This window comes from Miniopterus schreibersii (assembly GCF_964146895.1).
Source record: "Miniopterus schreibersii genome assembly, chromosome: 1".
Taxonomy (NCBI): domain Eukaryota; kingdom Metazoa; phylum Chordata; class Mammalia; order Chiroptera; family Miniopteridae; genus Miniopterus; species Miniopterus schreibersii.
In genome coordinates, this window is record NC_138101.1 from 1329615 (window position 1) to 1351309 (window position 21695).

Below are 21695 nucleotides of genomic sequence, written 5' to 3' on the forward strand. Positions count from 1 at the left end.
TCTGCTATTTCTGTTCTCTTTGAAATTCCTGACCTCCTTCACCCAGCAAGTGCCCACGTTGCGTCACAGAGAAAATGGGAACTCCTTACTGACATTTGAACCCATTCTATACCCCTGACCACTGTTACTTTGTCCTGCCTATGGCCAAACTTGATTTCCTGCCTTGGAATTACACCCCCTTCTGCTTTCTTTGGTTATTAATGCATTGCCACATTTTTTGTTTTTTTTCCCTCTCGTGTAAATAGCCTCTTTGAATAGCTTCCTTCCTTTGACTTTTAAACTTGTTCCAATATTTGTTTTTTTTATTCAGTTTCTTTCATTGGATATTTTTCATTACCAATATAGTTCCTGCTTATAGTAACAAGTGTCCCTTACACAGATGTCTAAAGAAGAGTCGTAACCCTGCCAACACTGTCCTCTCCCCTGATATAGCCATTTAGATTGCGTTACCCTTTTCTCCATACTCAGCACACAAAGGTGTTTTTCACCTGTGGCCTGAACCCGTGGTGCTCAGTTCAGCCCCGTTCTCCATTCTGAGGTATGCTCTGGAGCCCGTCTTTGCGGCCAGTGCACTGTGCTTCCAGAATGGGATATGGGTCTTTGCTAGAGATACTGAGTTACCCTGCCCTCCGTCTAGTCTCCATGTTGCCACTGAAGTGAGCTTTTCAGAATGCAGACCTGCCCCTGCCCACACTGTCATGCTTGTAGACTGTCACCCCACCCGACCGAGTGAAATCCCCAGCTGAACTGAGCCTACCTCAGTAAAACTGTGTGAACTCTTTGGTGCCTTTTGATGCTTGATTGGTGGGTCCAGTTAGCCCTCCACAGCTGCCAGCTCCGTTCCCTGTGCCTTCGTGAAAGTGACTGGGCCTGTGTAGAGATTTAATGTGAGACGGTTGCCGAAAAATTAGTTCCATGAAAATGTTAAAGCTGTCATAGGAAATGTGACCCTTGGCTTTAACAACACTGTCACATTCTTTGAAAGTTTTAAAGTGCTGTTTTCTACTAGTCCTATTGTGAGTGCTGTTTAAATAAGTTTGAATCCCCTAAATTGCTTGCCATCCCTCCTTAAATTATTTAGGACTTGGCAGAATTAAAACATTAGTTAAGTGTTTACTCTTCTGTCAGTGGTCTGAGTAAAAAAGAAATTGAAGTTACCAAAATATTTCCTTTATCTTAGAAACTAGAGAATCTTTGAGGAGGAAAGTTTGTGTTTTTTAATTATTTATGGCATCCATTTTTGTTACAATCTAGGTGCTATCATATGGACACTAAACAGAAAAGAACTTTTAACAGTATTTATTAGTGTAACCAAAAGTGCTAACAGGTCATTGTGCACCTTCTTTGAAAGAGCACCATGGGGATTTTCTGCTAAAGAGATTTAAAAATTTGAACAGGTGTTAGAGGATTAGAAAGGATTGTCTGAATTATATCTCTGTTTTCAGATTGCATTGGACTCAAAGAAGCTTTGGGGGGCTGTCAGGAGACAGGGTGGCCCAGTTAGCACATGGGCATGGCTTCCTCTCTTGGTGATACTTGGCTGGTGGCAGAGTTTTTCTATGCCTAAATGCCTCTTGTCTCAGCTCCAAGGCGGTCTGATTGGAGCCCATTTTTGTGACCACTGTGCATCTGGGATGGGATACACATCTTTGCCAGAGACACTGATTTTCAGTGCGTGATCTTAAGATGTGTGACACTAGAGTTTGTTCCTTGTACACAGAGAAGGGCATTAGACTGTGGGAAGACGTGGGAAGGCCGGCACTGGTCCATCGGGCAAGAGAAAACTGACTGAAATGTCCTTCTCTCGTTGTTCTCTTTACATCTGTATTTAGCATTTTCTCTTTGCTTGAGACTCAGAAAAGTGTGTATTTTAAGCTTTTCCCACTAAACTATGTAGACCTATTAAGCACACTCTTAGAAGTAATGTTGAGATGAGTGGAAGAAGAAAACATGACATCCAAGTGTATTTATTGTAGCCTTACCCATAATAGTAAAACATTTTTAGAGTAAATATCCAACAGTAGGTGGGAAGTGGCTCAGTTATTCAACATTAGTCTGGGGGAATGTTATACACTGAAGATCATGTGAAAACATGAAAGTGAAAAGAATGTTATTATAAAAGAGAAAATATAAAATGTATAGTTTATAGCTGTATGGATTATGTATTATAGACAAAGGAAAAAGAAGTGAATAAAAATGGCCATGTAGTATTTTTTATTGTGAAACCTGATAGTACGCTTCTAAAATGTATACGAAAGATAAAAGGCCAAGAATAGCTATGAAGAACTAGGCAAGGAGATTTTTTCCTACAAAATGTCAGACTTATAAGTGATAGTAATTAAAATAGTCTGCATTGGGCGAAAGAAGAGGCAAATAGACCAGCAGAACAGAACAGCGCCCAGAGCCAGGTCTATGAGGTCGGCGTTGCAGGTCAGTGGGGGAAGGGTGGACCAGCCAGGAGTTGGTGCTGGCACAATTGGATTGAAAAATCAGAATTGGAAAACTGTGTTGGATTCCTGCCTTATACTGTATATACTTGCAAAGCAATTCCATTGAATTAAGGATTAAATGTGAAAGGTAATACTTTAAGAATTTTAGGATTAATATAGGTGAAAGTCATTGATCTTTTTAAACCGCTGACGGAAGGAAAGATATCTTAAGACACAAAAGCACCTATCATAAAAGATGGGTCAATTTGACTACATTAAAATGAACTATTTTCTTATCATTAAAAGACACCACAAAGAAAGTGGTAATAAAAGCTGCAGCTTGGACGATTTTACTTCACAGGTAGCCAACAAAAAATTAGTATCTAGAAAAAGAACTGTCAAGAAAAAAAAGGACAGCCCAGTATAATATGGAACAAAAGACAAGAAAGGAATTTCACAGGAGAAATAAGAGTGGCTCATAAAAATATGAAAAGTTGATATCCTGCCCGGTGTAGCTCCACGGTGAGAGAGGCAGCCTGCACTCGGGTTCGATTCCCAGTCAAGGGCAGGTACCTAGGTTGCAGGTTTGCTCCCTGCCCCTAGTCAGGGTGTGTGCGGGAGGCAACCAATCGATGCATCTCTCACATCGCTGTTTCTCCCCCGCACACTCTCTCTGAAAATTAATGGAAAAAATATCTTCAGGTGAGGATTAACAACAACAAAGGAAGATGAAAAGTTGCTCAACTCATTAGTAACCAGGAAATTATAAGTTAAAGCCACAGTGGAATGCCATTTCACAGACATCAGATTTTAATTTTTGCAAAAGATGGTTGTAAAAGCACAGAATTCTCATATCCTACTGGTAGGAGTGTACATTCAGTTAGGCTCTTTGGGAGATAGTTTATTTCCTGGGGAAGCTGCATATGTACACTGGTTCCTAGCATTGTTTTTCATGGCAGAATGGAAACCATGTCCATTGGCGAGAGAATGGCTACATAAGCTATACGTCCATCCATGGACACTGTACACATGAAAATGAGTAAGTGACAGCCAGGGATCGATCCTGCAAACGGGGTACGTGCCCTTGGCTGGAATTGAACCCTGGTCCCTTCTGTTCGAGGGCGGACTCTCTAACCACTGAGCTAAACAGGCTAGGGCTTGTATGGTTTTAATTACGTGTGGAACCAAAACCCCCAACAAATTACAAAACAAAACAAAAACAGACTCATAAAGACAGAGATCAAAGGGATGGTTGCCGGGGGCGGGGGGGGGGCTGAAAAAGGTGAAGGTTATAGTCAATGGTGCTGTGGTGAGTGTGCACGGCGGCAGATGATCACTTGACTTGGTTGGGTGATCACATTGTAAGGTATGCAAATGTCATCGCTATGTTATACACCTGAAGCTAATATAACTTAATATAATACTGTATACCAACTATACTTAAATAAAATAAATGTTCAAAAAAGTTGCTGCAAAATACATATAGTATGATTCCAATTATATGAAGTTCACAAATAAAAATTAAATTATATTGCTTAGGGGTGACTAGATATATGGTAAAACTATAAAGAAAATGCTTAACACAGTTCTGGATGATGGTTACTCCTGGGTTGTGGGGGAAGAGAGCTGGAGCTTCGGAGATGCTAGACCTTCTGTTTCAGAAGCTGGTTGAAGGGTCCATGGGTGTGTGATTGCTTTTTTAAAAATCCTCACCTGAGGACATGCTTAGAGAGAGGAACAGGGAGAGAGAGAAACACTGATGTGAGAAACATTGATCGGTTGCCTTCAGTACGTGTCCCGACTGGGGATTGAACCTGCAACCCAGGTATGTTCCCTGACCCGGAACTGAACCTGCAACCTTTTGGTGTACAGGACGACACTCCAACCAACTGAGTCACCCAGCCAGGCCATGGAGCTATGATTTTAACTCAAGTCTATGACTGTGGGTCCCCAGTAAATTCTACTGAGGGAATCGAGCAAGTTCAGCGTGAAGACAGGTGATGGGACAGTCTCGGCTGTCTGTGAATTAAATGGTAGATAGAGCTGGTTCTGCGTTGTGTACTAGAAACCTCAGGAAGACAGACTGCATATGGGAGAGATGTTTTAGTGACTGGGTCTCCAGCTTGCATCCCTTCACCGCGGTACCCGGCCTCGCAATGCTGGAGGTGCTCAGTGACTGCTGAGGGAAGTGAGGACATGGTGAGCGTCCCCATCACTGCAGCTGCCCAGACGGCCCAGACCCTGTGTGTGTCTGTCTGCTCCACCCAGAAGACTCACAGTGCTGGTTAGGAAGTTGGACTAAATGCCCCAAGGCCTTTTCAACAAACAGGAAACTCCACCTACCTGACCCTAGACAGAATTCTTAGCCCAATAGTAAATGTATTCCAACCGAATAGCTTTGGGAAGTCTATCCCAAAGTCATTATAAAAACAAGACTCAGTTTCTTTTCAGGCAGGACTCTCATTTTTCCCTGCTCTATTGCTAGCATCTGTGTATACTACATTGCATGTGCCAGTCTGTGTGGGATGTTTGAGGAAAGAAAACTGCAGAAAGGGCACCCAAGCCAGGGATTGTCACGGAGACAGGACATAATCAGGCTGCAAGGAAGTGCTCTCTGGCTTGTGGTTTTGTGACTGTTCATTGCCCTACAGGTTTTGAGTACTAAAAACAAATCTGTTTGACTTTTAAAAAGTAAGCTTTGGTTTTCATTACCAGGTACACAAAGAGTGGCACGTCTTTGCACATGCCACTGGTTAATTGTCATGAGCGCGACCAAGATGCACCTTATGTACCTGACAGATTACTACAATAAATGCTCTGTATTGTATATGTGTTCAACAAACCCTTGAGTTGGTGACCTCAAAGAGATGCAAAGAATTTCAGTTGGATTTTTGTGCTGACTCAGTTGTGTCCCCACAGACCAGAGTGAGCTCCGAGCAGGAACACTTCCTCATTGTACCTTTTGGGCTTCTCTACAGTGAAGTGACTGCATCCAGCCTGGTAAGAATGTCCTTTCCCTCTTGGGCTTCTTGAATGTGTACGTCACGCTATTTAATTAAGCCCCTTGTACCCCGTTAGACATAAAATCCAAGGAAGAAGAGAAACTCAGTGTTTTGTGTGAATAAAAAAGAACAACCCACAAAAAAACCCTTTAAAAGTAATTATAAACACTTTTAAGTTTGGTTTAAGTAATTTTTAGTTAGGGTAATTTGAAGTCCTCTTGACATTAATTTTTGTTTTCTTATTTCCAGGTAAAAGTCAATCTGCAAGGAGATGTTGTGGACCGTGGAAGCACTAATCTAGGAGTAAACCAAGCTGGCTTCACGCTGCACTCTGCAATTTATGCTGCGCGGCCGGACGCGAAGTGTGTGGTTCATATTCACACGCCAGCAGGGGCTGCGGTGAGTGTGGTGCTCCTGGCGCAGTTTGAGAGCTGTTTAGTGAGAGGCTTTGCACATTTCCCTAGAAGTGCCTCTTGTTGCAATAAGTCCGTAAACCTAACTTTTTTGGATTAAAAAAATTTTTACTAAGTTTGACTTTCTTTTTTTTAAAAAAATATGTCTTTATTGATTTCAGAGAGAAGAAGGGAGAGGGAGAGAGAGAGAAACATCAATGATGAGAGAGTCATTGATCAGCTGCTTCCTGCACCCCCCCCACTGGGGATCAAGCCCGAAACCCGGGCATGTGCCCTGACCAGGAATCGAACTGGAATCTCCTGGATCCTAGGTCGATGCTCAACCGCTGAGCCACACCGGCCAGTCAAGTTTGACTTTCTTAAAAGACTTTTTCTTTTAAGGGATCCATATACTGAGAAACCCGTGAGTCTGAAATGCCCATTAGATTTACAAATTAGAAAATTATAGCGTGTTAATGGTGGAGGTCAGATTTCAGTGTGTTCAACACTGTTGGGAAATGCAGAACGACAGCAGCAAACTAGAGTCCTTGTTTGAGAAGAGGGAAGGCAGGATGGATGGTAGTTAAGGGTGCCGTGGGCTCAGGGAAGGGTTAGTGGGGCGCAAAGGATTGGAGTGTGCTGGTAGGCTGTGGGGGAGGAGCCAGCAGAACCTGGGCTGGATCATGACTGAGAGTCAGAAGAAGGCAGTTGGGGCAGGAGGGCACAGTGGTGCGGGCTGTGGAGAGCTGGCCTCCAAGCCCCCAGCCCCCAGGGGTCTGCCCCAGCCCATTACCCGGCTGTGTCCTGCTGGTGCGCATGGGGCACCCTGACAAAGCCCAGACCTCTCGGTGTGAAAGTGCGCATTCTGGTTGCTGGTGCAGTCCTGTGAAAGCAGAACACTCTAGAACTGTCTAGAGTTGGCTTTTTATCACCAGTCTTACACTTTAGTGACATCATGGGCTTGTTTGTGCTGTAGATGACCTCGTTGAGTCAGTAATGCCGAACTTCACCCTCCTGATGTTTTAATGTCATGTGTGTGGATTTGTTTGGATGAGGGACAGACCTGGTTTATTTTACTTTGAAGATGTGGTTCGTGGTGTAACATCAGTTTTATTAGGTATGTCACTCTGAAGGGTGGAACTTTCCTAAAACCCAAGAACTGTTGGAGGCCCCTCTGAGAACATGGTCACAAACAGCTACCATGTACTTTGTTTCAAAATTACCAAAACTTTACTTTGTAAGGAAATTTCTTCTTGTAGGTAAGGACATTTCTTAAAGCTGGTACTGCGAAAGGAATGAAATATGGTGTTGCCTTTTCTGTGGTACTGTCTTTTTAGATTAACTTTCCTGCATGGAATTGTTACACCTGCAAATACTTGATTCTTTGCATCTGTTAATCTAGATAGAAGACCTTCAAAATGAGCAAATCCTAAAGTCAGTTTGGGAAATTTAAGGAAACTTAAAGGCCATATGAACAGTTCAGTTTTTTTTTTTTTAAACTTAAACAAATATAAGGAAGTTGCAGAGTATAATTTTCCTAAACTTTTACAAATTTGCCTTTTTCTGATTTTCAGGTGTTTTGAGGTGTTTTGGTCCCACCTACAGCCTAAGATGAGAAGCACGCACAAACCCTAGAGGACTGCGCGCCCGCTCACTCAGGGGGGCCGTGCCTGTCCTGCGTTGGGTCGGGCTCACCTTGTCATTAAGTCTGAGCTCACACAGTTTATCATCCGTGTGGAGAAAGCCAGAAAGATGCGGACTTTCTCTTGGGCTCTCCCAGCTGAGTGATAGCTTGCCTTTCTAACTGTGCATTGGTAGTAAGCCCCAGAAGTAACATTTTTTTTAAAGCTCATGGGTTCATTTATTTCTGAGAAGAGAACAAAAATTGGTTCTGCTCCCCGTTTTACCTCTTGGAGGAAAGCCTTTGCCGCGTCTCCATCAGCGTGTGCCATCACTCAGCGTGACTACTTCTTCTTTAGGTCTCTGCGATGAAATGTGGCCTCTTGCCCATCTCCCCGGAGGCGCTGTCCCTTGGAGAAGTGACTTATCATGATTACCACGGGATTTTGGTTGATGAAGAGGAAAAGGTTTTAATTCAGAAAAATTTGGGACCTAAAAGCAAGGTCAGTGGGCATGTAACCCGGTATTTAAATAATGGAGGGAAGGAGAGGGTGGAAGTGTCGGGGTCCTCGTCTCACCCCATGGGGCTTTCACGTTTCCCGCCAGGCCCTCATTCTCCGGAACCACGGGCTGGTGTCCGTCGGCGAGAGCGTGGAGGAGGCCTTCTATTACATCCACAACCTTGTGGTTGCCTGTGAGATCCAGGTAGGTGGTGCCCTTCTGCCCGCGGTTTACTTAGCTGTCCAGGGTCCCCTAGACCTCTGACACTGGTTTCGCAGGGATGAGTCTTTGAGCTACCTCTTTGTCAAATCTGAGCTCATGATGTGGAAATCAACCAGGGCAGATGTCGTTTCACTGATTAGGTTGGCAAATAGTTGTTTTTTATTTATGGAGCACTAGTGTGTACCAGCCCTGGTGTCAGGTGCTTTACTGTGTTATTACCTGGGACTCATTCAACCCTCATGGTACTCCTTTTGAAAAAACAGGAGCAGAGAGCTAGAGACATGCCCACAGTCTCACGGCTGTAAGTGCCACTTGTGCCAGGTCTGCTCGGCCCCAAGTTTGTTTTTCTCACTGTTCCCTGACTTGTGTCTGTGTAGCAGTGTGGTTCCCATTCTGCCTCAGATGCTCTTGAAAAGTACTTTATTTTTCATTTCTCCTCCAAGGAGATGTGCCCAATATTTTTGTCAGGCTAAAGAAAAACTTCTGAAAATCTTGTTTTTTAAAAATTTACTATGTATTTATTCATTTTAAAATTAATTGATTAATTTTTAGAGCGAGAGGAAGGAGGGGAAGAGGTCACCGAGAAGGTGGAAGGAGCAGTTGATTCTTATATGTGCCTGACCGGCAATAGGACCCGAAACCTTGGTGTATTGGCGCGATGCTCTAAGTAACTGAGCCACCCGGCCAGGGCTGAAAATAACCTTGCGATTCGTCTATCACTGTCCATCCTACGTTTTCCATTGGTAGACTCAGTGACTTGTTCTTTTGAAATGTACATCTCTGTTTACGTGATTTCTCACAGTCATCCGATCCCCGTGCTCTCAGTAAGGAGCTCAGACTGTAATGTTTGCTTGTTTTGAAAAGGTTCGAACCCTGGCCAGTGCAGGAGGGCCAGATAACTTAGTTCTCCTGGATCCTGGGAAGTACAAAGCCAAATCCCGTTCCCCAGGGCCCCCGGCAGGGGAGGGCACTGCATCGCCTCCCAAGTGGCTGATTGGTGAGCAGGAGTTTGAAGCCCTCATGCGGATGCTCGATAACCTGGTAAGAATGTTGTTACCACTTGACCATAAAGGTTTCCTTCTAAAGCACAGATGTTGGTGTTTTTAGGGCCAGTGAGTAGTGTTGTGGAGTTGCTGTCCTCATGCAGTATCTGAGCGCTTGCACCTGAAAAGTCACCAAGCAGCACCAGTTTAACTTCTGAGCTAAATCACAATAAAGTACAGAGTGAGGAGTTCTTGTCTCACTTTGTTTTTTAAAGATAATCTTGTTTGGATTTTGTGGGGACAAAAGTCCAGACACGGCTTGCTCTACCCCAGGCTGCTGGGTAACACCCCTGGTGTAGAGGGTGGCTCAGCACCCTTCACCCCACAGTCACGCTTTCCAGGGAACTTTCTAAAACAACCAGCAAGTGTTTTTTGTTGTTTGTGTTAACAGTAAGTTCTAGCTGTCTGGGGGCCAATTACTGTGTTCCACAGACGTCTGTTGCCGATTCATTGTGTGGGAGACCCTTGTCCTGACTGCAGGGACCAAGCCCGGCAGTATAGGTGCTGCCTGTGGAGCTCTGGCATGACAGGGATTCTGCATGTGCACGGCAGGGTGCTGTCTGCTGGGGGTTTCAGTGACAACTTTATCCTTTTGCAGAGATCAGGGAGCATACTTTAGGTAGAAAATAACACTGGAAATGACCTTAGAGGACAGGTAGAAACGTGACGGGCTGAGTTGGGCAAAGGAGGGCATCATGGCAGAGGCTGCAGCAGCACTGAGGACACAGCAGTGGGGATGGGAACATGCCTTTCAGGTCATCTCTGATTTCTCAGGGTCTTTAGTTACTCAAAACAAGGCTTGTAGGGTCGGAGCCACCACCATTGTGAGACATACGGCTCTGTAAGGGGCCCTTCCATGCTGTGCTGTCACCCCTTAAGGTGGGCTTCGGGAGAGCCCTTCCTACTGGGGGCCGTGAGGACCTGTCGTGGCCGTGTGGACAAGGGAGCCCTAGGAAGGGCTGCAGTCCTTGGGTGTTGTGGGGCTGTTCTGGGTGCTCTAGAAGGCAGCACCGGCCCCAGTGGGACACCTTTCAGCCTCACATCAGAGAGTCCTGACTTGGAATAGGTCACAGACGGGATGAATGGCTGCAGGAGGTTTAACTTTCCTGAAGACTTTGAAACACAAAGAATTCATGAGTCTGATTCAGGGTGTGCTCAGGGGCTAAGTGTCCACAGAAGTAGATTCTGCCAGTGAGGGAGCAGTGGGTAGAGTCTTCCATAACTTCTGAACTCATTTGCTCAGTAAAGTTGAGTCGCATTAACTGACCATTTGCTCTTGAGCCTGTAGCCATGAACAGGATGCGGTTCTTGCCCCAGTCAGGGAAATGGACAAACCAGTGCAGATGCAGCCCAGCACCCGCGGTCTGTGCCCTGGCAGAGCGTGATGAGCAGTAGGGCGGACGCGTGGGCCAGGATTGGTCAGGGAAGCAGGAAGGGGATCAGGTCACCGAGAAGCTGGAAGGAGCAGTTGGAGTCAAGAGGCAGACAGGGTAGTGCAACCTTTAGAAAGACACAGCTGGAGAAGGTTTGGGGGAGGGGTGGGCAGCGGTGGCCCAGGCGGCAGTACTGGGAGTCAGACACCTTGGGGGCCGGGCACTGTGACCGTTGCTGGGCTGGCCCAGTCTTAGAGCGGCCTCCTCTCCCCCTGGCAAGTATTTTGACGTTTCATTCTCCTGTACCTCAAAGTCACGTGGGAGGCAGGAGAGAAGACAAGAATCCAGATGAGCAGCAAGCCGTCTCGTGCACTCAGAGCGCTCTGGAAAGTGCGGGGAAATACACACGAGGCAGTAGGTCTGGTGGGATGGGAGGAAGCTAGAGGATGGAAGGCTGTCTGAGCTGTTCCTCACAGCAGGTTGCTTCATTCAGTGTCCTTCACATGCCCAGATTAACGTTACTGTTTCTGATATTATAGGCCATGTGCTTCGTAAGAAATGAACTGGACAGCAGCCACTGATCACAGTCCAGTTAGTGTTCTGATCAGTCCTATGTTTGCTAGTCACTGAGTAGGGTGGAGAAAAGCTGTAGATCCTCACACTGTGCAAGAGAGCTCGTTTCAGCACATACGCAGAAGACATGCTAAGTTGTCTCCCACAAAATCAAGACACAGTGCTTTTCTCAAGGAAGGAAGGGATCCATACTTTTAACTAAGCGTTATAGTAGGTCTGAGGTCTGTGTTTTGCCTCTGATTTTGGTTTGAAACCATGTAAAGCAAGAATAAAGACCAGACCCACACCTGTGAAGGTGAAATCTGTCGAGTCCTGGCTGGTTTATCCTGAGTTGCGGAGATTGCTGAGTCCTGGCTGTCTAAGCAGGAGGAAACTTGAATTAATAAGAACTTTGTTTTTCTGAAGACAAACTTCCTATAGCTGAGTCGTTATCTTTTATTGGTCCTCAACGGAGCGTGAGCTTGCTCATAAATGGAAATGGCCAGTGCAAACATCCGCTCTCTTCCTGAGGACAGTTATGAAAACAGCCACCAACAACTCCACTTAGGGATTATTGCCTTCCTTTTTTTTAAGGTATTGAAGGAATGGTTGGTAAGAAGGTGGCCCTGTAAGGAAAAGAAGCTCCCAGAGGGGGAGTCCCTGGATTGAGAGGAGTGTGAATGTTTCTGCAGGATCGGCCAGCAGAGCGCAGGCCACACCTCCTGTGAGCAGCCCTGTAACCCTCTCAGGTCTTAATGCTCTGTGCTCTTCACGAAGCTGCTGTGAGTGACTTGGTTCAGAGATGAAGCTGTGGCTCTGCCGTGCAGGGACAGCAGAGCTCGCAGGCTGTGCTGGCTGGCCTGGGTTCTCAGAAGGCTTGGCTGGGGGGGGCCATGTCTAGGCTCCGGCGGTGGGCAGAGTTCATTTTCCTACAGCTGCAGCAGTCATGGCAGCTTGCTTCCTCAGAGCACAGAGATCCTCAGGATGGGCGCCACGCTCCTAATGCGCCCTGTCACCTTTGCCAGTCCACTGGTTAGAAACAAGTCACAGGGAGCCCACAGTCCAGCAGGGAGGGCACCACAGGCCACCTTAAAGTCTGTCTGCCGTACCACCAAGTGCTAAGCATAGGGTAGGAGGTGTGGTACCCCACCCTCGCCTCGGGAATGCTGCCTGTGGGGTGAGCAAACAGGCTGGTTGAGCCCAGGGGACGACCCAGTGGTAGCACAGAGGCGAGGGTCAGGGGACACGTTTCACAGCAGAGTAAGTGCTGTGAGGCAGAGTCGAGGGTTGAACTTGAATGTCTGAGTTAGAGTCAACGGTAAAGTAATTTTGCCAAGAAGAACCAGTTGTCATGAGACATACTTGTTCGGTCTTCCCTAGAGTTTATCACAGTATCTAAACTGACTTCAGTGGTAAAAGTATTAAGTAGGTTAATTAGTATAACCTGTACTGCAGCCAGCAGCAAGTAAGCCTGTTTTTAAAATATTTTTTAACTTGTTATTGAAATACAATAAACAGGAGAATATACCTATTTAAGTATTCAGTTTATTAGTTTTAAGAAACTGAACATACTGTGTAACCAGCACCCAGATTAAAAACCAGCACCTCAGAAGCCCGTCTCCTCTGTGAGTCGCTTCCCCGTCCTTAGGGCTTCGCCGTCCTGTCTGGTGTAAATGGGATAAGACGGCACAGCTTTTCCCACTTGGTGTCTTTCACTTGGCGGCATCCTCAGGTTGCACCTGATGTAGAGATTAATTTCATTGCCGTTTTCTAGCCCATGGTGAGCACTCCGCATGCCGCTGTTGGTGGACTTCTGGGCTGGTTCCAGTTTGGTCTGTCAGGAGTGGGGCTGCTGTCGGCATATAGGGCCTTTGCTCTGGTGAAGGCATTTGGTTGGGCACGTGCCTAGGAGTGGAGTTGCTGAGTCACGGTATGCGTGTGTCCAGCTCCTGTGTGTTTCCGCACAGTGTGGAACTCTGTTTTGAGACGTGGAATACTGACTGTCTTTCACTCTCTTTGGACTCTAGGGTTACAGGACTGGCTACCCTTACCGATACCCGGCTCTGAGAGAGAAGTCTAAAAAATACAGCGATGTGGAGGTTCCTGCTAGTGTCACAGGTTACTCCTTTGCTAGTGACGGTGATTCGGGCACTTGCTCTCCTCTCAGACACAGTTTTCAGAAGCAGCAACGAGAGAAGACAAGATGGCTGAACTCTGGCCGGGGTGACGATGCCTCTGAGGAAGGGCAGAATGGAAGCAGCCCCAAGTCGAAGACTAAGGTGTGGACGAACATTACACACGATCACGTGAAACCCTTGCTGCAGTCTCTCTCGTCCGGTGTCTGCGTGCCAAGCTGTATTACCAACTGCTTGGTCTGTGCCTACCTTACTGTTCATAGTTAGATGATGTAGAGCAAGTTGGGGAGCTGGGGCCTCGGAGGCTTTGGGAACCAGCCCTGCTGACCAGTTTAAGGTGAACAATCCCATTAACCTCTGTAGCCGAACCCACATCCACTTCATGCGTCAGCCGTTAAACAAGTAATACTGTCTGCTTGAAACTGCCTAAGATACATGGTCCCTGTCCAGTGATTGCAACTTTACGTAATTGCATACACAGCCAAAGTCCCAACTAATGTGTATTAACCTGAACCTAGGAGCTGCCGTTTAGCTCTCATTGTACTTGAGGAATCTTAATACTTCACCCAAAGGCAGTTCAGTCACAACCCGCTTGTTCAGTGTTGTGAACTCCAGTGGTTTCAGTAAGTTACTGAATCTGGTTTTGAACGTCTAGTGTTTTCTTAGGCAGTTTCCCCTCTGGGCTCACGGTGTTTTCTCTGCTGGCCGGGTCCTCTTGTTAACATCCCCCCTGCTTCTGTCCCAAAGCCTCCGAAAGCTCTCAGCAGCTGCCTCCTGCATGGACTGTTGCATGTGAGTAGACGGCCATTGGGGAGAGTCTCCTGACTCCTGCCGGGTGCGGCATGACCCAAGTGTGGCGCAGTCCACCGCAGATGGCTGCTGCCAGCGCTCTTCACGCCTGCAGTCACCGGCCCCGAGCCATCCTCGAGGTCCTGGCACTCAGACACTCTGTGAAGATGGTCTTCATGGCCCCTAACCTAGCCTGTGACAGCCCCTCCTCCTTAGTGGAGTCTTGTGAGCACATGGAGGCGGGGACAGACCTGCCTCTGCATGACCAGTTCTGTAGTGCAGAGGAAATGAGCTCAGACATGGGGGCACCCAGTAAGCAGACGGGGCCTCCTGCCCCTCATAACAGTGCTCTTACTTTATAGACGTATCAAAAAGAGAGTCTTGTCCTGCAGGCGGCTCTGGTTTTCCTGATGCACAGCTGGCGAGAGCACCTCTGTGCCCTAAACCAGCGTGCCACCCATGCGAGCAGAGGCTCAGTGTTTGAGCCCGTCTTTCCTCCTTCCTGCTGCCCGCCCTCCCACCCACCTCCTTTCTCTCTGTCCCTCTGTCCCTTTTTTCTTTTTTCGTGCCATTTGTTTCGCTTTTACTGACTCTACTTGTTAAAGGGAGTGGGCCTGAATGACTGCTGCTGTCAGAGCACGGCGCCGAGTGCTGTGCGGAGTTTTTCCGAGGCGTGTGTGTAGCAGCAGCTTTGAGCTACATGTACTATTAGCATGAAACAGTGTGAAGTTATTCGGGTGTGATAGTCAGTGCTGGCGTGGAGGGAGGCCTCGGCCAGCATTGGAACGTGTCTCTTGTTGTGGAGTGACACAGCCGTGCGTGCTCCAGGTTGGTATATTCACTTACAGTCCTTGTTTCACGTTTGCAAACGCGGTCAAGCTCCTGAGATTGCTGTTTTCATGTTTTGACTGAAAATTATCTTTAGTGAAAGGCTGGAGTGGTTTAATCGGAAGATAACGTCAGTGAGTACCCCCTAGCTCTTCGCCCATCGCACCCCTCACAGTGGCTGAGCATCCGCCGCTCCTGTTGCTTTCTTCCAGGTCTTACGTTTATGGCTCTCTTAGTGCCTCATGAAAATACTCTGAAAAGCATAACATTTGCTCTCTAAGGTGGGCTTGTTTTAATGCTCAGTGCCTACTCATGCCTCAGAATTACAATGTGATTAAAAAGGTCATATTTGATTGGAGATAAAAATAAAAAAGGGAAAGGCAGGGTGCTGGCAACATGCACCGATACCTAAGACAGCCTCCTAGTAAGGGCCGCAGCGCTTCAAGTGCATTTGGGATATTTTTGTAACACTCAAAGTGCGAAGTTATGTAAAATATTCGACATCACCAAATCTTCCGCCAGGCGCATAAGCATTCGTTCATTCAGCGACTTTCTTGGGTTGAAATAGCTACGCAAACAGTGCCTTCTGATGCTGCAGTTTATTTTAATGCAGAACTTTGGTGATGCCCACTCTTGCCTTCCAGTCCCGTCTTCCCTCCCTCTGGGTAGCACGTCACATTGCTTTCCATGACCCTGTCATCTCATGCTTCCAGCTGGCTTTGGTGTTGACGACGCTCAGAGCGGTGAACCAATGTGCTCTGAAGGGTCCCCACTGGCTCTTCCACGGGAGTTATGGGCACAGCTCTGTCGTCAGCCCGTGTCAGACCCTAGATTTCAGCCGGGCTTTCTAAATGGCCCTGGCCTGTCAGTCACGCCTCTGGCTTCCGCCATTCCTGGCTTCTGTCTGGACATGCCCCCTGCCCCGTCTGGCCCCCGCAGTGGCACAGGAGTGTGGTCATTGGTTCATCCTCTGTGATGCTCAGTGCATGACCAGGTGTGAAATAAGTTGGACAGATTGGGTGCTACGGTGTCGCTTGTTGCTGTCCCATTTTTGACATTTCAACTCTTCTTGATGTTGCAGTGGACTAAAGAGGATGGGCATAGAACCTCCACCTCTGCTGTCCCTAACCTGTTTGTTCCGTTGAACACAAACCCGAAAGAGGTCCAGGAGATGAGGAACAAGGTGCGTGGCGTGTGCGGGCGGCGGAAGCTGCAGGGGTGGACGGGGTGCTCGCTGCTGCGGGGCAGAGCGTTTGCTCCGGTCGAGGATTCTGCCGCCACCACTGTTACATCTGAGGCTGCTCTGCGCGGCTTCTGTCGTGCTAGCCGCGTGTGAGCACAGGCAGCCGGAGCCTGGGGTTCCTGAGCTGGCCATTACACAGTGGGCAGAACTGCAGTTTGCAAAGCCTTTGCCCTGCCTTTCAGGGTTCAGCGCAACACTGTGAGCATGTCGTGTATCAGAACAGGGGACCCACCGTGTTCCTAGTGTCCCGATAAGATGGACACATGGGGAGTGTTCCCCTCGAGTGAGCAAGCGCTTTCCCAAGTCTCCCAGAAGGGGAAGGGTGTAGGAATGGGCCTCGCTCCCATCAGACCCACCCGGTACTGAGTGGGCGTGACCAGCGCCATCCAGCAGGCAGGGTGGTCATGCAGGACCAGCGGGGGCAGGGGCAGGGGCAGGTGGGAGGCCTGGCTGGCAGGTGGCTGTGGGGCCTGAGTCCCAGTTCTGGTGAGGTGTCTGTGCTGTTGATGTGTGTTTCTCCTTCTTGCCATCCTCAGATCCGAGAGCAGAACTTACAGGACATTAAGACGGCTGGCCCCCAGTCCCAGGTTTTGTGTGGTGTAGTGATGGACAGGAGCCTCGTCCAGGTGAGAGCTCAGAAGTTATTCTTGTTATTCTTAACTTGGGAGAGATTGACGCCGAGGTAAGTGTTCTAGGCAAGCAGACTTTGTTAAAAGCCTTCTTGATCAGAAATCACCTTGTGCCTCTGTTGTAGGCCCAGCACAAGCATGCCCAGGGCGTGCCCCCTCCCCCTGCTCTGTGCAGCGCATGCCCGTGCAGGGGTGGCACGGCTCGTGGGGACCGACTTGCCCAGTTTGAGTGTTGTACACTGTAAAATGCTAGATAGGGGTTTGGTGGACTTGTTCTTGTCCACGTTGCTGTCTGCAGCAGAGTGTTGCTTGGGGAAAGTGACAGCGGAGGGTACCTGTCGGTGTGGTCCATGGTGACCCGCGTTTCTATAAAGGGACAGTGCCTCTGGGCCCATTGAAGGTAATCATGTAAGTAGTTGTCTCTGAAACCTTTCACCTGACTGCCGGGTGGGTGATTGTCACTGCCTCTTCTGACTGGCCACATGTGATCCTGGTCCCGTGGTCTGTGTTTGCATGTGGCAGTGCCATCCCCGCTGCCTTCCTCATGACGGCTGTCTCTGCTGCATGCTCTCAGCGGCGCCATCCTGTGTGCTCAGTTGGTACTTCAAGCTGGGCCTGGGGCTCTGCTGACTCAGTTTACTGTTGCAGGACGCACCCCTGTCTGACTGCACGGAGACAATCGAAGGGCTCGAGCTCACAGAGCAGACCTTTAGTCCAGCTAAATCTCTCTCTTTTAGAAAGGTACTCACTGCCTGCCCTTAACTACCTGTCGGCACGTGCTGCCTCCTCCCTGCCTGTCCCTCGCCCATCTGCTCCTGCTGGCTTCGTCCTGGTCACTGGCGTAGCGTACACCGGTCTCATCATTTGTGAGACAGTACAGAGGCTCTCTTCTGCCTGCCCAAGTCTGTAGTTAAAGTATTTGGTATGAGGTTATTTTTACAATTTCCATCATTCTGGTGGTTCTGAGAAGTGGCAGTCCTAGCGAGGGGCGTTTCTGAAGTTCTGCATGTGACTGGTTTGGGCTGGCGGTGCTTCCAGGCGGCCTGCTCCCCTCCTTGCCTGCTCAGCTGTGACTGTAGATGTAATAATGACCGTGCTGTCGGGTGGTATGATCGAAGACCTCATTTCAGAGGCCTGGGAAGGAAAGCACAATAGTGTTTGTCAGCCCTTGTTGATGAAATGTGTTTCTTTTGACCTTTAAAAAAACCTAGGTAACTTTTTTAATGTTGCACGGGGGGAAAAGACTTGTGAAAACTTGAAACCCCAAATTATAATTCTCCATGTACACGCATACCTAAAGTGTTCAGTAGGTGGGAAATCCACCTGGTACAGTATGGCCAGGTAGGAGTCTGCTCTAAGCTTTGAGGCTGCTGGTGTGTAGCACCTGGTGCCAAGGGCAGGGGCAGACTGCAGGCTTAGGGTCTCAGAGGAACGGCTCAAGATCTGTCTCTCAGGGAACAAGCCTCCGGTGAGACGAGGTGCCATTTTACCCATGTCCCAGTAGGCAGAGAAGCAGACCTGCACCACAGTTTCTTTTTTCTTTTTTTAAAAAAATGTATCTTTATTGATTTCAGAGAGAGAAAGGAGAGGGAGAGAGAGAGATAGAAACATCAATGATGAGAGAGTCATTGATGGAGCCTGCAACCTGGGCATGTGCCCTGACTGGGAATCGAAGCCCTATCGCGTGGATCCTAGGTCGACGCTCAACCGCTGAGCCACGCCTGGCCGGGCACACCACAGGTTCTTATCGCTGCCTGGAGTCCTCACTGATTACATTGTTTTCCATATTTATGTATTATTCAATGGGCTGTTTTCTCTTGTCCTTAACATGTACTTCCAGGGATCATTTTTGGAGGAGCTGCTCAGAGCGTGGGAGAGAGATGGCCTCCTACCCTTTCGGCTTGTTTTTCATGCATCCATCCTGTGTGATCTTGTTAGTTCCTCACTCTTTTATCTCAGGCGTGTGGAGGTGTGGTGAGCCACGGAGGCTGACCGAGTGGGCAGATGCGGACAGGCTCCCTGGCATTAGATTGTATGTAATGGTTTCTGTTTGCACCTTTGGGGCTGCTGCCTAGGAAGGCAGACTGGTTTGCTGTATTAAAGGCTGCTGTTCTGGCCAGTCCTGCATCCAGTCACAGTTCTGGATTTGCTCTGACCAGCGTGCTCAGACTTGGGTGTGCGTCACAGTCCCCTGTGAGAATGCTTCGTGGAGTGTAGACATGGGCCCCTCCCCGGATGGCTGTGGGATTGGGGTTCCTGGGCAGACCACGGCTTCCGCAAGTCCAAGCACGAAACTTAGACCCTGTGAGTGCCATGTCCGGGCGGGACCAGCAGAGGAGGCCACCGGGCACCGAGCCCAGCCAAGGAGGTGCCCCTGTGCATAGACTCCTGTGCCAGCCTCTGTTTTCTCTGCTGCTCTTTTTTGGGTGCTCACATTTGCACCCTTGGACTTCTTCCCCACAACAAAGCACATTTCGTTTTGATGACTCCTCTGATGTCCTTGACTGGGGTTGTCTGCACGTCTTTGTGTGTGGACCACGAAGCACAGGTCACCGTGCTCCTTCTGCAAAGTGGCGCTGTTCGCTGGCAAGTTGAACTCCTCGAGCAGGTTAAAAGGACTGTGTGTGGTAATGTCCTGAAAACACCCTCTTTCTGGTAAGGCAAGTGTGCAGAGCCTGGCTTCCCGATTGAGAACCTGAGGAATGGGTGTTTGGGACTAAGCAAGTTGGGGCTTTTCTGGAAGGACTTTCCTTTGATTCCGTCTCTCCTTTGTCTTCTGACAGCCACACCCCGTGCTCCAGTGCCCAAGGGGACAGGAATCCCAGCCAGGGCTCTCTTGACTCAGCATTGCATATGCCAGTGTGTGGCTGGAAGTCATTTTGGCCGCCTTCTGGACTGATTCCCAGTGAATTGAGTCGTTAGAGAGTAGGGTGTGAAGATTTACACTTAAACTGTGCAGCACAGGGAAGAACCCTGCTGCCTGGTGTGTGTAGCGCAAACTTCCTATTCTGCCGCACCTGGGAGCATTGGTGCTGAGCAACTAGTATGTGCGTGGCCCAGCCCTAAGAATGCAAATTCAGCCCTGGCCTGTGTGGTTCAGTGGTTGGTGCATCGGCCTGCGTGCGAGTTTGATCTGCTCAAGGAACGTGCCTGGGTTGCAGACTTGATACCCAGCACAGGTCGTCTCTCACGTCAGTGTGTCTGACATCGATGTGTCTCCCACCCCTCCCCCCTTCTTTCCACTCTCTCTCAAAATCAGTGGGAAAAATTACCCTCGGGTGAGGACTGACAAACAAAACAAAAAGATAATGTAAATGTGTAGATTTTACAGATGGAAACCTGATGCTCAGGGAGGTCAGGTCACCAGCTTGGAGATGGGGCTGTCCTTCCACTCAGGCTGCCTCAGTCCCAAGCAGAGGAGTGACTGGGCATCTGCTGTGCTTAGAGCCCGTGGTGGGGGCTAGGCCTGAGGGACACAGCAAGAGCCTCCACGTCGGCTGCTGGAGGGAGCAGCCCCTCCACACCCTGACTCCCCAGCCAGGGTGACTTCCGACAGGGCCTTCCCTCTGCATCTCAGGCATCTCTCCTTTTCCTAACGCTAGCGTGGCCCTCGCCGAGGAGGGACCCCCTGCCAGTGGTGGTGGGAACCAGGTGTGTGACACCTTGAGGGCCAGGTGTCCTCGCTCAGGAAGGGCCTTGTTGTCCAAGGGGCATCTCTGGCAGTTAAGATGTTTCCTTCCTTTACTGACTTTGAACATTTAACTTAAATGGAAGAAAGTGTTTCTTTCAAGCCTCATATCACCTTCCCATTTCACTGGCAGTGATAGCAGGATGCATAGGCAGGCGCTGGCCAAATTCCCATAGATCGATAGTCAGTGCTCTGTGGGGCCTTAGCCATGGCAAGCCCAAGGATGGTAAGACAGGCCTGTGGACAGGGAAGGGCTTGTCTCGGCCACAGGGCTACCGAGTAGCAGAGGCGGACTCGAGTCCGTCTTGGTAAGGCAGGGCTACTTCTGAATGAAAACCTGGTAGACTGGGGTCAGGCCTTGTCAGGAAGAGGGCTAACTTTGACCATCAGGTTATCTTGAATCTCAAGTCTCTGAGTACAGGTTGCTGATTCCAGCAGGCCTTTTCCCTCTGTTCCCTGGGTCTGTGTCGCTGTCACTGATCAGTCATGGCATGTTCTGGACACTCTGTACCCAGCTCATGGGACAGGGCCCTCAGCCTAGTCCCTGGCCTCGGTGTGGCCCTGTCTCCAGTATACATGCTGGGACCCTGTCTGCCTCTGAGGTTCGCGCTCACTGAGGAGAGTGCTGATGGACCCGGCCTGGCATCAGACTGTTTTTGGATTCTCCTGTTTTCAGTTTTTGGAAGGTCTCATTAAGTAATGGGCATGTCCGTGAGTTCAGGTTAATTTTCTCAAAGGTGACTATCTGAGCATTTGGGGGCTAACAGGCTGAGCGCGGGGCACAGAGTCGTGCTGGGGCAACAGAGTGTGCAGTGGGCTCCCGCCTCAGGGCTACCTGCCTGGCTCCCCCCCTTCCCGGCTGCCTGCCGCCTCCTGGCAGATGGGGTGTGGTCTGTGAGCCATCTTGGTGCCGCACAGTGCTTTGCTTTCTTTTCTCTTCTACAAATTCTGTTTTCCAAATTCCTCAAACAAATCCTGGTGTTTTGGGACATTTTTACTTCTCAGTGTCAAAAGAACAAACTTATCTGTGCTCTTGGAATGGAAGCAGAACTCTCAGCATGCCTACCTGAGTGTTGTGATCTCTGACATTTTCTGCTGTGTGAGGAGGGTACTTGATGCACAAAACCCCCTTGCCCCCCCCGTCTGTCAGTGAGGACCTGGGTTGTCCTCGAGGTGCTCTGTGCTCTGCATCTGCACTTTGCTGCCTTTGCTTCTGAAACCCAAGGACTTTCTAGGATATTTTTCTTCT

General features: G+C 48.8%; 1 protein-coding gene across 4 annotated transcripts in view; it reads left to right on the forward strand.

Annotated features, from left to right (window-relative positions):
- The window catches only part of ADD1 (adducin 1), a 73158-nt gene that overhangs the window by 44680 nt on the left and 6783 nt on the right, over positions 1–21695 (forward strand). Inside the window, exons 5-13 of one of the 4 annotated variants that reach the window (XM_081128124.1) lie at positions 5349–5429; positions 5681–5830; positions 7803–7946; positions 8050–8148; positions 9031–9207; positions 13162–13413; positions 15968–16069; positions 16666–16755; positions 17407–17499. In XM_081128124.1, the coding sequence (XP_080984250.1) occupies positions 5349–5429; positions 5681–5830; positions 7803–7946; positions 8050–8148; positions 9031–9207; positions 13162–13413; positions 15968–16069; positions 16666–16755; positions 17407–17499 (1188 nt within the window). Of the gene's footprint in view, positions 1–5348; positions 5430–5680; positions 5831–7802; positions 7947–8049; positions 8149–9030; positions 9208–13161; positions 13507–15967; positions 16070–16665; positions 16756–17406; positions 17500–21695 lie in introns of all 4 variants that reach the window. The other 3 variants (XM_081128123.1, XM_081128125.1, XM_081128126.1) reach the window with 3 other exon arrangements.